Source organism: Furipterus horrens, unplaced genomic scaffold (genome assembly GCF_987537825.1).
Source record: "Furipterus horrens unplaced genomic scaffold, mFurHor1.1.pri manual_scaffold_6, whole genome shotgun sequence".
Lineage (NCBI taxonomy): Eukaryota > Metazoa > Chordata > Mammalia > Chiroptera > Furipteridae > Furipterus > Furipterus horrens.
In genome coordinates this window covers 39,466,304-39,480,900 of record NW_028327176.1, presented here as the reverse complement: position 1 = coordinate 39,480,900, position 14,597 = coordinate 39,466,304, and the positions used below count along the sequence as shown (strand labels likewise).

Here is a 14,597-nt window from a genome sequence, read left to right as displayed (position 1 = left end):
ATGACCCAGCCCAGAGTGCCAATAGTGATGATATCATGAAACCCTGCATCAGTCAATAGTCTTGAATGCACATTAGAATCAGCAAGCTATGAAAAAATGAGCACGCTTTCTAGTTCTGGCCAAGAGTAATGAGTATCAGACTTCCCCTCCTGCTGTGAAAGCCCATGAAATGAATACAACAGTAAAACTGAACAAAATATATGGAGCAACTTATCAGGCATAGAAAACAAACAAGGCTGTGATTGTTGAGGAAAGGAAAACAACCTAGACCCTACAAAGGCTGCTATTTAAGATGACACTTACTTTAGATCAGCCCATAAACATTTAAACAGAAGTCAGGACATGATCAATAAATTAACTGCCTGCCAGGACAAAATTCATCACTCTGAAGAAAATCTGGAATCTCAAGAACTTAGCATCGAGAATGTTCAACATACAATAAAACTTTACTACACATAAGCAGGAAAATTTGACCCATAAGTACAATTAAAAAAAAATAGAAATAGACTCAGATATGACACAGATGGTAGAATTATTATCAAACAACAATAAAATACATAAATACATTCAAAGACTTAAAAGAAAAGTTAAACATAATTAATGAAAAGATAAGGGACTCAGCAGAGACAGAGAAAATATAATGCACTCTTGAACTGAAAAATATGACATGAAAAATTCACTGGGGAGGTTAAACAGCTAATTTGATAGTGAGAGGCCCGGCAAAAAATATCCAAACTGAAGTACAGTAAGATAAAAGACTGATTTGAAAAATGAACAGGGCTTTAGTTATCTGTTAGAAAAGGTAAAGCATTCTAATCTGCATATTTTAGGCTCTCAGAAGAAGAAGTTAAAAGGGATTAAGGGAGGAAACAAATAAATCATAGCTGAAACTCTTCATATTTGATGACAAATATCAACCCACTCATAAAAGAAGCTCAATGAATCCTAAGCAGAATAAACACAAGACAGCCATCCCTAAAAAACCAGATTAAAAAAAGCAAATCTTATTAAAAGCAGCCAGAATAGATAATGTTATATACAGGGTCAATGATAGGAATAATTGCTAACTTCTTATCAGAAGAAAACACATCCAAAAATACAGGGAAACAACAACTTTAAAGTTCAGAACAAAAAATTCCATACCCAGTAAAGCCTTCAAAATGAAGGTGAGGGGTACTGATTAACAGACAAGACAGAGTAAGAGTATTCTAAGCTATCCCTCCTGCTAATTATAACTAAAGACTGGACAAAAAGCAACTAACAACATTATGAAAGTGGTAGAATAGAAAAGCCTTACTGGATAGAGACCCCAGGACGTGAGGAATGACCTAGCCACGAGTTTTTCACCCCATCCCCGCTCTTTCTGGTTCATCTGGACCGTAAAACAGCCTGCAATCTGCAAACGATATGCACAGACCAGAAAAGGTCCAAAAATCACAAGGGGCCAGGGAAATGGCAGGGTTACAGGACCAAACCCTTTTGACTATACCTGCTCTACCCTAGATGAAAACCAAGAAAAAAGCCGGACCTCTCCCAATTCCCACCAGGTGCTGTGGGAACTATGGGGTGGAGCCCTGTCAAGTATCACTACCCAGTACTAACTGGGACGCATACCCATGCTCCTCACTAAGCACCGAGGAGACTGAAGTGGAGCCCTGCGGACCGCCCCCATATTAACAAGGCAGTTTCCTTTCGCACCAGGTGTTACGGAAATTACGAAAGCCGTGTCAGCCATTCCCAGCCTGCCCTCCCCACAAGGTACTGTGGAGAAGATGGGACCTCTCTTGCACCTCACCAGACATTATGGAGACAAGTAAGGTCCTACTGGCCATGCCCACCTTGTGTTAAGCAAACATCAACAAAGAGACATCAACCCACAAACACTGGGGAGGAGCCCTATTGGCCATCACTGCTATGCATTCAGCAAATAACAGGGAAGAGGCAGCACCACCATACACACCTCCAACTAGAAAACCTTGCTCTCAGTAATTAGTAGAACTACTAGAGAAAATAAGCCAGGCTATAAAAGAAATTAATGATACTACAAACCAATGGGATCTAACTGATTAATTATAGAGTACTGCACTCCAAAACAGGAGAAATACATGTTCTTTACAATTGCAATGGAATATTCACCAAGATAGATAATCATCCTGCATCATAAAATAAACCTTAACAAATTTAAAACAAAATTATACAAAGTATGTTCTCAGAGAACAAATTAGAAATCAAGAACAGAAAGATAACAAATATCTAATAACCAAGGCATCACAAAATGAGTCTCAAGGGAAAGTACAAAATGTCTTGAACTAAACAAAATAAAAATACAATATATAAGGATTCATGGAATGCATTTAACGGGGCTTAGCAGGACACTTCTAGTATTAAATACTTATATTAGAAAAAATGAAGGATTCAAATAAATAGCTTACCCTTCCACCTAAATTAGAAAAAGAAAAGGAAAAATAAACTAAAATCAAGCTGAAAGAAAGAAAAGGGAAATCACCAAGCACTTGAAAATTTAAAAACATTCTGCTGAATGGATCAGAGATACCCAAGAGAAACTTATAAATTTATCGAACTGAATAAAAATATATCAAAATATGTGGGACATGGTTAACAGTGCTAGAAGGAAAATCTATAATACTAAATACCTATATTGGAAAGGAAGAAAAGTCTTAATTCAATAATTGAGACTTAAGTTTCCATCTCAAGAAACTAGAAAAAGAGAAAATAACTCCAAGAGCAAAAATCAATGAAACTGACAACAGAAAAAGGAGAAAATCAAACAAACAAAAGCTGGTTCTGTGAAAAGACCAATAAAATTGGTAAACCTGACCAAAAAAAAAAAAAAAGAACATAGCCAATATATGGAAAGAAAGAAATATTACAAGTTCCACAGTAAAGGTTTTAATACAGCAATATTACGAATAATTCTAAACAAAAATAGGACAACTTAGATGAAATGAAACAATTCTTTAAAAACCATAAATTGTCAAAAATAGCTCAAGATGAAATAGATTAGGAGGGTAAACTAAGTCAGCAGACCAAATCTGGTGCACCACCTATTTTTTAGAACCTACGAACTAAGAACAATATTTTTATAGTTTTAAATGGTAGGAAAAAATAGTTTGTGACACTTTATAATTATATAGAATTGAAATTTTAGTGCCATAAATTTTTATGTTTGTTTACATGCTGTGTTAAAGATGCATTTGTGCTACAATGTAGAGATGAATAGTTGTGACAAAGACCATGTGATGTATAAAAAAACCTATTTTCTGCCTGGCTCTTTACAGAAAAATTTGCCAACTCTTGAAATAAATCATCTGAACAGTCTTAGTAAAGAAATTTAATTCATAGTTAAAAAGGAAAAGCAATCTCCAGGGCTAGATGTTCTCACTGGAGAATTCTCTAACACATTTAAAAAGAAACACCACCAATTCTACTATTTTTCTTCTAGAAATTAGAAGGAAAACTTCTCAACTCATTTTATGAAGCCAGCATACCCTGATACCAAAACCAGACAAAAACAATAAAATTAAAAAGAAAACTACAAATCAGTACTCTTCATGAACAGATTCAAAAGTCCTCAACAAAATACTAGCATGTCGCATCCAACAACACATGAAAATAATATACCACTACAAATGAGGTTGATCTGAGAAATTTAAGATTAGTTCAATATTCAAACACTAACCAATATCACCCACCATGTTAATCATATAAAGATGAAAAAAATCGTATGATTATATTAACTAATACAGAAAGAGCATTTAACAAAACTCAACACCCACTTATGATAATTCTCAATACATTAGAAATACAATCAACTTGATAAATAGGGTCAGCTGACTTTTGAAAAAGTCTTCCAAGAAATTTAATTAGGAAAAGGAAAATCTTTTTAACAAGTGGTGCTGGGATATCTGGCTTTCTATCTGGAACAGAACAAATCTCAACCCCTACCTCATACCATGCAGTCATTGATTTTAGGTGGTGCACAGACCCAGACATGAAAGCTGAAACTAAGCCTTCTATAAATAGCAAAATTACTCTGTGACCTTTAAGTAGACAAAGGTTTCTTAGGTTTCTTTGCAGACAAAAAAAAATTGTAAGGAAAAAATTGGTTAATTGAACTTCATGTAAAAATAACAAATAGCTTCTGCTTATCAAAGACATTGTTAAGTAAATGAATAGGCAGGCTGCACACTAAGAAGATATCTACAATACAGATATTGGACAGGAGACTTGTATGTGAAATATATAAAGAATTCTTACAACTCAGTACTCAAAAGATAGATAAAGAATTCTTATAACTCAATACTAAAAAAGACAGTAAACTAAAAATGGACTAAAACACTTTAAAAGACACTTCACAAAGGAAGATATATGAATGGCAACACATGAAAAGGTGCTCAAAATTATTAGTCATTGGGTAAATGATAATTATAATCACTATGAGATACTAATATACACAGGGTGGAATGGCTAAGATGAAAAAGACAACACCGAATGTTGGGAAGGACATGGAATGGCTGGAACTCTTGTACATTACTGGTAGAAGTATAAAATGGGAACCATTTATCAGCTTTTTATAAAGTTGAATATGCATCTGCCCTACAATCTAGCAAATCCACCTCTCAGGAGAAACAAAACATGTCAACAGAAGGACTTGTGTGAGAATGTTTCTAGCAACTATTTTTCGTGGTGGCTAGAGCCAGGGGTAGCCCAGGTGTCCATTAATAAGGGAATGGATATGTGAATTATGATATACAAAGGAGTACTACTCTACAAGAAAAAGAACAAATTACTAATACATGTAACGGTATGGATAAAAGTAAAAAAACTTGCTGTGTGAAAGAAGCCAGACAGAAAGAGTGCATACTGTTTAGCTACATGTATGTGAAATCCTAGAAGAGGCCTAACTAATCAGAATATCAGAACAGTGGTTGTCTCTGAGGGAAATGGACTGACTGAGGACGGGAACAAACAAATTTCTGGAATGATGAAATCTACACACACATCACACTGCAATTCTAATTTAAATGAATCAGCTTCTTCATTTGGAACCTGGGCATCAGTATTTTTATAGTCCCTCCCCACTCCCATACACAGGTAATTCTAGTGCGCAGTAAGGGTTGAAAAGAGCACTCAAGAATCTCTAATTTGTCACCAAGCAATATTTGTTTTTAATTTTACAAATGGGAACTACAAGATAGAACCATTTGAAGTAGATTCCTTTACAACTTAAAATTCATACTATTAATGTAACAGAATAAATGCAAAAGATTCCTATTACTACTAAAAAAGCATCTTTCTCTCTGGATAAACTTGTATGCTTACTGGTTGGACAAGAAATGTCTAACTAGTATGCTAATTTTTGCCTTGGCTGCCAAGAAGTTCAGAGCCAAATTCCAGTGCTCAGTTTAGTGATTAACATGCCAGCTGCCTCATATACCAATTTGGGGGTGGGGCAGGGAGGTAGAAGGTGATGGCGTTAAATTATTCTATTGTACATTGTAAACCACCTCAGATCACTTTGGGAAAAGACAGTGTATAAATCATATAAAATACTGGCCTTTCTGGAAAAAAGAAAAGTTTTTTTTTTCAGTGCAGATATGAATACACTGTACTCTTCTTATCAAAAAGGTTAGTTTAGGAAAGACTTGGCTTTTGGTTGAGTGAGTCATCTACTAAAGGCAAGTCATTATCCAACCAGATCATCAAGTGATGTAGGAAATACAACCATATTGAGAGAGAAACACATCACTTACACATCTGATTATAAGGGTTCGACTGGAGGAACCAATGTAAAAGTGTGGACTATGTTAAGTCCCTAGTGGGTCACAGATGGCATAAAAATTTAAGTGCACTTCATTACATTCTTAGGCTAAAGGAAGAAATCAGATCTGTATGCAAATGTGCTCTCTCCTTCCGTTTTCTATTCTATGATTCCGTACTGGTGGCTGCTTTGTTTTTATCCGAGGGATAGGGCATTTTCTGCCCCTTCTCATTTAACAAAACCATACAGCCTTGGCCCTCAGGAGAAAATAAAACGTCTTTATTCCCAAAGGGCATATTCTATTGTAACATTAAGGAAAAGAAAACAAAAAAACCTCTCACCTGAGCTGTTTCATTGTTAAGCAATCCAACCGGCTTCTCTTTCTGCACTTTTCTCTGTGTTGCGTAGGACTCAGCACTTCTCTTACTGTGGACATCTTTTTCTGTTAGCCTATTTTGCATCTGATTGACTTGCTTTGTTACAGCCTTTTGCGAACCAACCTGTTGATATAGAATAAGTAATAATATATAATGAAAACTTTTGACATGTAAAAAATATGCATTCATATCCAGACTCATGAAAACTCTAGACTTGCCAAGCTTTGAGAACAGGAAGAAATAGAGGAAACCAACAAATGGACGTCGTAGAAAAAATATAGTAGTTGGCAAAATCCTGTGACCCTTTCTCATCAGTAGGACAAGACCAATTAAAATTAGTGTCTCTGTTGTACACTCTTTAGAAATTATCTCTACAGATAACTTGCTTATTGAAAACATTTTTACAGAAAACTGTCACATTTTAAAACTGCACATAAATTTATTATTAACCTTTGCTGGGAATGGATCCAGTATATCTTTTCAGTTTAAATTCTTATTAATTAGATTCTTAGTTTTTCATCACCAAAGTGAACCTAATTAATGTGAATGTGTAAAAGGAGCTTATGATGTTGCTTTTTTTTTTTATACAGGTAACTTAACCTTTAAGCAGATGAATAACAGTTCATGTCATCTAATACTGTGTATCAGTATCAGAGGTTAAGTTCTATAACAAGCTTGCTCCTAAGGTTTCTTTTTCACATCATGGTGTTATCCAGGCGATGACTGACTTAATAACCTTGAAGTAGACAGGGAAATAGAGGGGTAGATGCCTCAATACAGTTGGAAGATAGAAAGCCACAGTGAAGATCCTTATGTGAAGTACTTGTGCAGCAGCTTCATGTTTACAGCAGCTGAAAGTGCCACCACCTTTCTTTGTGGGTTAAATAGGGGGCAGGAGACAGGAAGAGTACAAGGGGAAATAATGGAGTAGCCAGTGCCAAAACAGAATGAAGTACACTGGCTGGGCAAGCAGAGCACCCTAATTTGTAATCTCTCAATTTTTAGCTTCTGTTGCCAAGTGTGTTCACTCCTTCGCTTTAAAATATGCTGCTGTTTGGTGGCCAGGTCTGTGTTGTCACAACATCATTCTTTATTCATCCCTCCTCCCAGAGCCCAGCTTCTCAAAGGACAGCAAAGCCACTGCCTTTCAGTAACCTGAAAATTGAAATTGTTTTCTAATCACTCAAGGGTTCTTTGTTTCCACCACTCAGCTCCCTTATCCCCCCAACAAACGACTGGGAAAATCCTATGTAACCACCTCCTGAGTCATCTTCCATCTTGGCAATATATGCTCATCACGCAAATAGTGTGAAACACAGAGTTTCCTAAGGGTGCTGTACACAGTTTTATCCTAATAAAACATTGGCTTGCCAATGTGTCCTACATAGTAAAGGATTAGTTGAGATACTGAGCTTTTTGGTGCCGCCTAGATGCTAGGCTGGGAGCCCCTGCGGTACAAAGATTCAGTCTCACCGATTCAGTGCGCCTCAGGCTGTACCTGCTGCCAGGTGCTTGATGCTGAGGCTGTGCTGCCACGGGCACCGCTGCCTAATAAACAAAATGACATCCAGTTAATGCCCAAGCTCTGTTTCTAGGGAAAATTTTAAAATGGTGCAAATGAAGTGGCATGATTTAAGTTTAACCTTTGATTGTGAACACAGCTTAGCTTTTTCTCAAAGCTATAAAAATACAGAAAATACTTGGCACCCCGCATGATCAAATAAAAGGATAGTATCCAAATGTGTGTCATTTTCAGAAAGGGGCTATTCAAACAAGGTACCTTTTATTTAAATTTCCACTAGTAGTTCACACTGTCCTACAAAATCAGAAATACTTTTGGACCCTTAAAATTTAATATGTCAAAAATGTGCTTATTATGAAGCATTTATATTCTACTTTCCTCACATAAAATAAACATTAAGACAAGTTTACTTTGAGAATTACAGCTCGAGAAAGAATTTTCTAACTTTTAAGTTCAGTACAAAGATTACTTGTACCAATAAGAATATATCCACCCCTAGATCTGCTGTGGGAAACTTCAATTTACGGTGAATGTAGAAACAAACTTTTACTGTCTGAAATGTGGGTTAGCTTGAATGTTTCGGCTCTGACCTACTCCTCTGCCCAGGTAAAGCACTTAGGAAAGACGGGTTCCTCATTATGTTCAGGTATCTATACTATTAAAATATGGATTCGGATATCATTTTAAGGAAGGAGATATTGATAAACTGATAAAAGGACCCACCACTGGCTCTTGAAGAAACAGCTTATCCCAGGGTTGAATTGGGACTTCAATAATGCTGGTTTTTCAATTCGTCTTTAGCATTCTCATCTGGGAATTCTCTAGCTTTAGCTCACCTCAGTAAGCATTTGTACTGAAATATGGTTTCCTTCAGTGAATTTTGGACATTAAATCCCAGCGGACAGTATAAATAGACTGTGGTAGCCCTGATGATAGATTCTCCTAATTTGTCAGTGCTACCTCAGGAGCCGTCAGAACTACGAGAGAGTGATTTCAGCTATACATGCCGTAATTTTGATTGAGGCAAATACCCTCAAAGATTTGCTTTTCAGGAAAAATATCAACATCTCTACTTTCTTGACAAAAGTCCATTCCAAATTTAACTCCAGTAACAGTACTTGGGGACTTTAGGAAGAAGGCTCAGTTTACAGGGAACAGTTTATGATACCTAGTAAAACCTAGTATTGAAAAAGTACCTCACTTTTCTTTTACAAAGGATGATTTGAGTTTTCTGAGATTCTTATGGTGATGTGCTAGTTCCTAATACCTAACCAAAACATATTTTAAAGAATTCTAAATTTAAAATGCACAACCACTTATACTGAGGGAAATAATATTTTTTAAAATTAAACATAACTTTTTTTTGAATACTGAATGACAGAAACATTCTATTTATCTAAATACATTTTCTGGTCCACTGGCTTCTTTTTAAGGATCTTTGTCTAAAAAGTACAAGTTCAAAGTTCATTCACTAGTCTTATATAACTAGAGTGGTCCATGTGCAGAGTAATAATAAATGTTTTTAAGGGGATTCTGTGATTAAAAAGAAATTTTGGGCCATATGACCAATATTCATTTTGGACTTAAATTTGTATTAGTTATGGAAACGATTGATTGCAGAAACTATCCTTTACTGTATCATGTAAAGGGACAGAGTATAGGACAGTTTGTATGGTCATACTTAGCTTTAGAACGTTTTCAAGTTTTTTTGGTTTTTTTAGCATCACAAAATCTGTAAACTTTAAAAATAAAATTTAAGATGCTAAGGTTAAGCCACATATAGTGTACCTGTATTGTATACAATAATTATTAAATGTATTTGTGTACTTAAAATATTAGAGAAATAGTCATTACCCAATAAATACTGATATGAGGTAAAGTGTATCCCCAAGTCACCACATTCTCCATACTCTATATACTGAGGCTGATCATATTGTTAACAGAAATTAACTAAGGTCTTAAGAAAGTATATCATTCTTAGTGTTTTCTTTTTACTCACAATCAAAATGCTCTAATCCAAAAAATGAAACATATTTGATTGAGACTCATTGCAAGAAATGTTTTATGTTCTATTCTCTGCATATATAATGGTTCCACAACATTCTTTGAATTTGATGAAACCGAAAATTCTGATGAATAATTACAATTTTATATCAGAGGATACAGCTCTTGGTTCTTAAGATGGCTTCTTTTATATTACAATTAAGTTTATGAAACTGAAAAACTACGAAAAAGGGAAAAAACCTACTTAAATTAGCATAGTTTAAATGGTGACCATTATTGTAAGGGAAATGCTATGTCAAGGAAATGGCTCTTTGTTTTGTTGCGAAAGTGATAAAAACACAAAAGTCAATAAAACTGTTAAAATAAGTCTCAGTAATTACCAAGATCAAAACCCAGTGGCTTTTTATTAAACATGAACTTTTGTTCTGCCTGCTGCAAGAGTAAATAGTGCTGACAATTGGTTTGTGAGGCACTAGCTACAATAAAATGTAATTGTATCATGAGAGAAAGGTGACAATCAGGAGATCATGAAAAAATTACATATTCTCACTGGTAGTTAATTAGCCATGCAAAACCTCCTCAAACAGATATTCTCTTCTATTAGGAATGATTACTATGCAGGCCTACAGATGTCAATACCACAGTCATTCAAATACTTCTTTCCCTACTAATTGAAGGTTGTAAAGCTCTGGTGTCAAGGTTTTGCTTCCAAAGAGCTAATTTATGACTAGAAGGATATTTTATGTCTTCAGTTGCAGCAGCTACAAAATTCAGCAAATCAGAACCATCTGTGCACGGATACTTGACTCACCATTCATCCAGCAGCCAATCAGTCACATTAGCTTGCATCCTGCATTCTTGGCTCATGAGCACTTGTGATGATCCAAAGTTCACAAGAAATATTAAAATGAACGGCATCCTGACTCTACCTCATTATACACGCGTGAGGGGAAAGAAACCGCCCCACTTTTTTTTTTTTTGCATGTGGATAGTGTCAAGGAGGAAATGGACATTTAGTCGCCTGTCCAGTAATGCTGCTGATAGCAGTATTGGGGTTCCCCCATCCTCTTAAAAATGTTTTGTCCTAATTCTTGTGTATTGATTCAAGTATAATTCTTTTTTCAAGTTCTAATATTTTTTTTTTTAAGTTGGTGTAAGGGTATCATTTGGAAGACAGAGTAAAGGAGGAGTTGTAACTTTTTAAAAGCAACTTTAAAAAATTGCTTATATATTTAAATATCAGCACATACAAATAATCTGCTGAAATCTAAGAATATTATTGTTACCACCAAATCATGGCCAAATTTGTATGCAAAAAAAGGGAAATAAACAAAATCTAAAGAAAAGCAGCAAGAAAGTTTTTATGGATAAAGTCAGGTTAGCCCTAACCTAGTCATCTCTCTCTGACATCAGTGACAGCTTCGTTCCTTTAAACGTACACAATATAACGCAGAACCTACTCTTTTTTTCTGTAAGAAACAATATGTCAAAATCAAGAGAACTTTTAATAAAACTCTTGGAGCTGAATTAGGGGAAAAAGAATTAAATATAATCAAGAAACTGGGTTGTCAAACTCACTTGAACCCTAAAACAACCTCATTTGGTAGAACGCTTCACAGAAGGTACACATAAGAGACTGTTACTTACTTTGTGGTTACTTACTTGGTGAGCGTTTGGAGTACGTGCTCTTACACTCTCTCCTTTAGTGGAAAATTCCAATGGTTCTAAAGGTATTCCACCTGGGTTCAAAATTTTCTTGAGCATTTGATAGTTTGGCTTTTCATCATAGGCTAAATTATGAGCACAGACCAAATACTGGGCTATCTCACCTGTGAAGTATTAAAGTTTTTTTACATGTCATTCATAATTGGCAAGGGATGTCAATACCCCAGGATACCCCAAATCTTGTTTTTCTCTTACACTTACACACACACACACACATATCCTGAATAAATTAAGAATGAACCATTCAATGAAAAGCAATTTTTAAATTATATCTAAAAATGATTGAAATATACAGATTTGACAAGATGAGAGAAACTGGTAATTTTTTTATACATCTTTGTTGACATATTTATAATCCACTAATCTTATCAAAAGAAGCAAATTTTAAAAATCATAGTTAGTGATTTTGATTTATGGGGGTGCAACTACTAATAACTACCTGAATAATACAATAGATCAAACATGCCTTTTTTTTAATGTAGAAATTTTAAAAATTCAGTTAAAAACAACTGTTACTTATTATAAACCTCCTTACTTCAAAGGAAAAAAATCATTCCAAATTGTAATTAAGGCTTTGGTTCTGAGATTATAACAGTTCATTTAGAAATGGCCTTGAATTGTATGTGTTCAGCCATGATGAGCTGTAGACTTCGCCAGGCCTCCCTCCCATCCCCCACACCCGGCCAGCTCAGTGTGTCCATGGCACGGTCTTCCTGACTCAGTGCAAAAGGATGAGAAGTAGCACCTTTCATTTTTTCTCTAATGTATTCTCCTGCCTAGAACTATAAAGTAACTCCCCGTCCTCCCCACAAAATGTATCAACTACAAACTTTTAATACAGGCATAAATGGTGCCTGCCCAAAAGTTACAAATATAGCAGCCTTAAAACAAATGCAGTTTTTGCATTTTTGTTTCATGAAAGTGATCTTATATCTAGATAAGAGCGAAAGTACCATACACTGTTTAAAAAATGTGCATGTTTTCATTTCTTTATGGTGACGTTTAGATTCTTCACCAACTAGCCTTTACAAGCCTCTTTGCTTCAAAAATGTATTACTGACCCAGACACAAGTACATCTTACTTTATCCTGTGGTAAGAAAATCTGGGAAGGTCGGTGGGTTGGCAGGAGTGACTTCCTAACCCGGCCCTGCCCTTCCCCTCCAAGCCTACTACCTCCATTCAAATGGGGGAAACTGGGTTCCACTGCCCACCAGGAAAATTTCCAAAAGAAATAGTCATCTTCTGTGTTTTCCCTAGGAAAGTCAGAGAGTGACCATTATACACCATATTGTCCACAGCTATTTTTCTAGGAACATAAGGCTAATGTGACTAAAATGAGAACTCTTGGCTCCAGGGTTTTTTATGTGTTTGTTTGTTTTTGATACTGTTGTCATTAAACAACCTACTTTTTCCTTTCTAATGTATAATATAAATAAAATCTATTATCTAGCATTCGCTCAACCAGATCTCTATTAACAAGCAAGTGCTGCGGTTTCATCATACTTATAACTCATGCTTTCAGGTGTCCTGAAGCGATGATCAAGGAAAAAATATTAAATTACACTCACTGCTATTTTAATATAAATATTCTGTTGTTCTTTGGGCCTTTCAAGATTGGTAAGCCAAGTCTGGTATATATTGCAATTCAATTAACCAAAATATCCCAAATGGAGAACCGAGCTGAACATGTTGGGAATACTTTTCACAAATCACCATTGGAAGGCAATGGAAGACTCCTGGCACCACACCAACTGATAGCAGCTATTCTGCAAAGCCTCTATGGGTCTGGGGTCAGAAAAGACAAGGTACCAGTGAGGAAGGAGAGAGAGAAAGAAAAAAGCCATCTCTGTTTCACATTTATTATTGAAAACATGAAGCTTCGACTCTTCTGATGTAGTACTGGTTTAAATGTTAGCCTTTCAAGATCCAGACTTATTATACTAAGTATATTTTCAAATTTGCTAGCACATTTCCAGAGCTATAAAAGCAAATACTTTGGGTACTACGCAATTATGATATTCTTGAACCATCTGCTTTTTAAGTTAGTGAAATATTAAGTATCTTTTCAAGAGACAGAAACTTTCAAAGCTACTATTATTACACTGAGTTGGGCATGCACACTGCAGACTTCTTGGCTATTTTATAAAATGTCTTGGTAATAAACCTTTTGTAAATCTGTTTGATTTTCCTGCTTACAATACCCATTCTCTTAAGCATAACTGACTAATTAAGAGACCTTCAGTTACTATAAAAGGTTCAATGTTTTGTGCTTTAGAAATAGAAGTCTGCATTTTATAAAATAATACTAGAGACTCGAATGGTTTGTACTGCAAAGAGGAACCGGGCAGTCCTCCCACCATTTCTTGTATCACTCACCTCTTCTTTTAATCTAGCTCTAACAACAGAAGTGTCACAGAATATACACTGGCCCGCGAGCATTCATCTTGTATAACCCAGGACATCTGGGCATTCTTTTCTAACCCGACACTGAACAGTTACCTTTTGTGCAAGAGGAACAGGAAAGGTAAAGGAGATATACAATTTTTAAAAGTTCTGACATCTCCCCAGCTCTCTTTTTTGCTGTCTTGAGTAAAAGACAAACTGTATAACTTGATAAAAATGCCAGTAATATTAGTCAAAAAGGAATATTGGCCTTTGGTCTGAGTTATTGTAGTTACAAAAATGAAACTTCCATCTTTCACCATCCCCCAAATGAGAATATTCCACTGTCCATCCCACTCTGTGAGAAGAAATTGGACAGCAAGACGTGTGGAGGCACGATGGTGGTCTTTGGGAAAGGGGGGCGGGGAACAGATCTGGTTGGTTCCTCTTGTTTCCTGTGAAAATGCAAACTTTGGTTTCTTGTCAAAGAAGGGCTATAAATAGAAGTTTAAGATGATTTAACTCTTTTCAACTCTCAGATGGAAACTGACACTATTCGACCTTAGCTAGAGGGTCAGTGTTCCTATTCCCTTTCATAAGTCAGCTAACAGCTCACTTTGAGACTGGCCAATATAAACAGAGAACAAGACTCACTCTGCTTATCTGTCTGAGAAAAAGGAAGCGTGACAGCCAAAGGGGGCTCTTCTATAAGCCAATGTAACTCAGTGCTCAGTGTGCCCACCATGCATTGAAAATGACAAGCACTTAGGTAATTCTGAACTGACTTATTATTTTTACTAATAA

At 35.7% G+C, this 14,597-nt stretch overlaps 1 protein-coding gene across 5 annotated transcripts in view; it reads right to left on the bottom strand.

The window, feature by feature from the left end:
• The window catches only part of VRK2 (VRK serine/threonine kinase 2), an 81,855-nt gene that overhangs the window by 8,059 nt on the left and 59,199 nt on the right, over positions 1–14,597 (bottom strand). For 4 of the 5 annotated variants that reach the window (XM_090281327.1, XM_090281326.1, XM_090281324.1 and 1 more), the window contains exons 11-13: positions 11,333–11,514; positions 7,633–7,707; positions 6,124–6,282 (exon numbers count right to left, since the gene is read on the bottom strand). In XM_090281327.1, coding sequence (XP_090137453.1) covers positions 6,124–6,282; positions 7,633–7,707; positions 11,333–11,514 — 416 coding nt within the window. The remainder of the gene's footprint in view (positions 1–6,123; positions 6,283–7,632; positions 7,708–11,332; positions 11,515–14,597) is intronic. The other variant, XM_090281325.1, reaches the window with a different exon arrangement.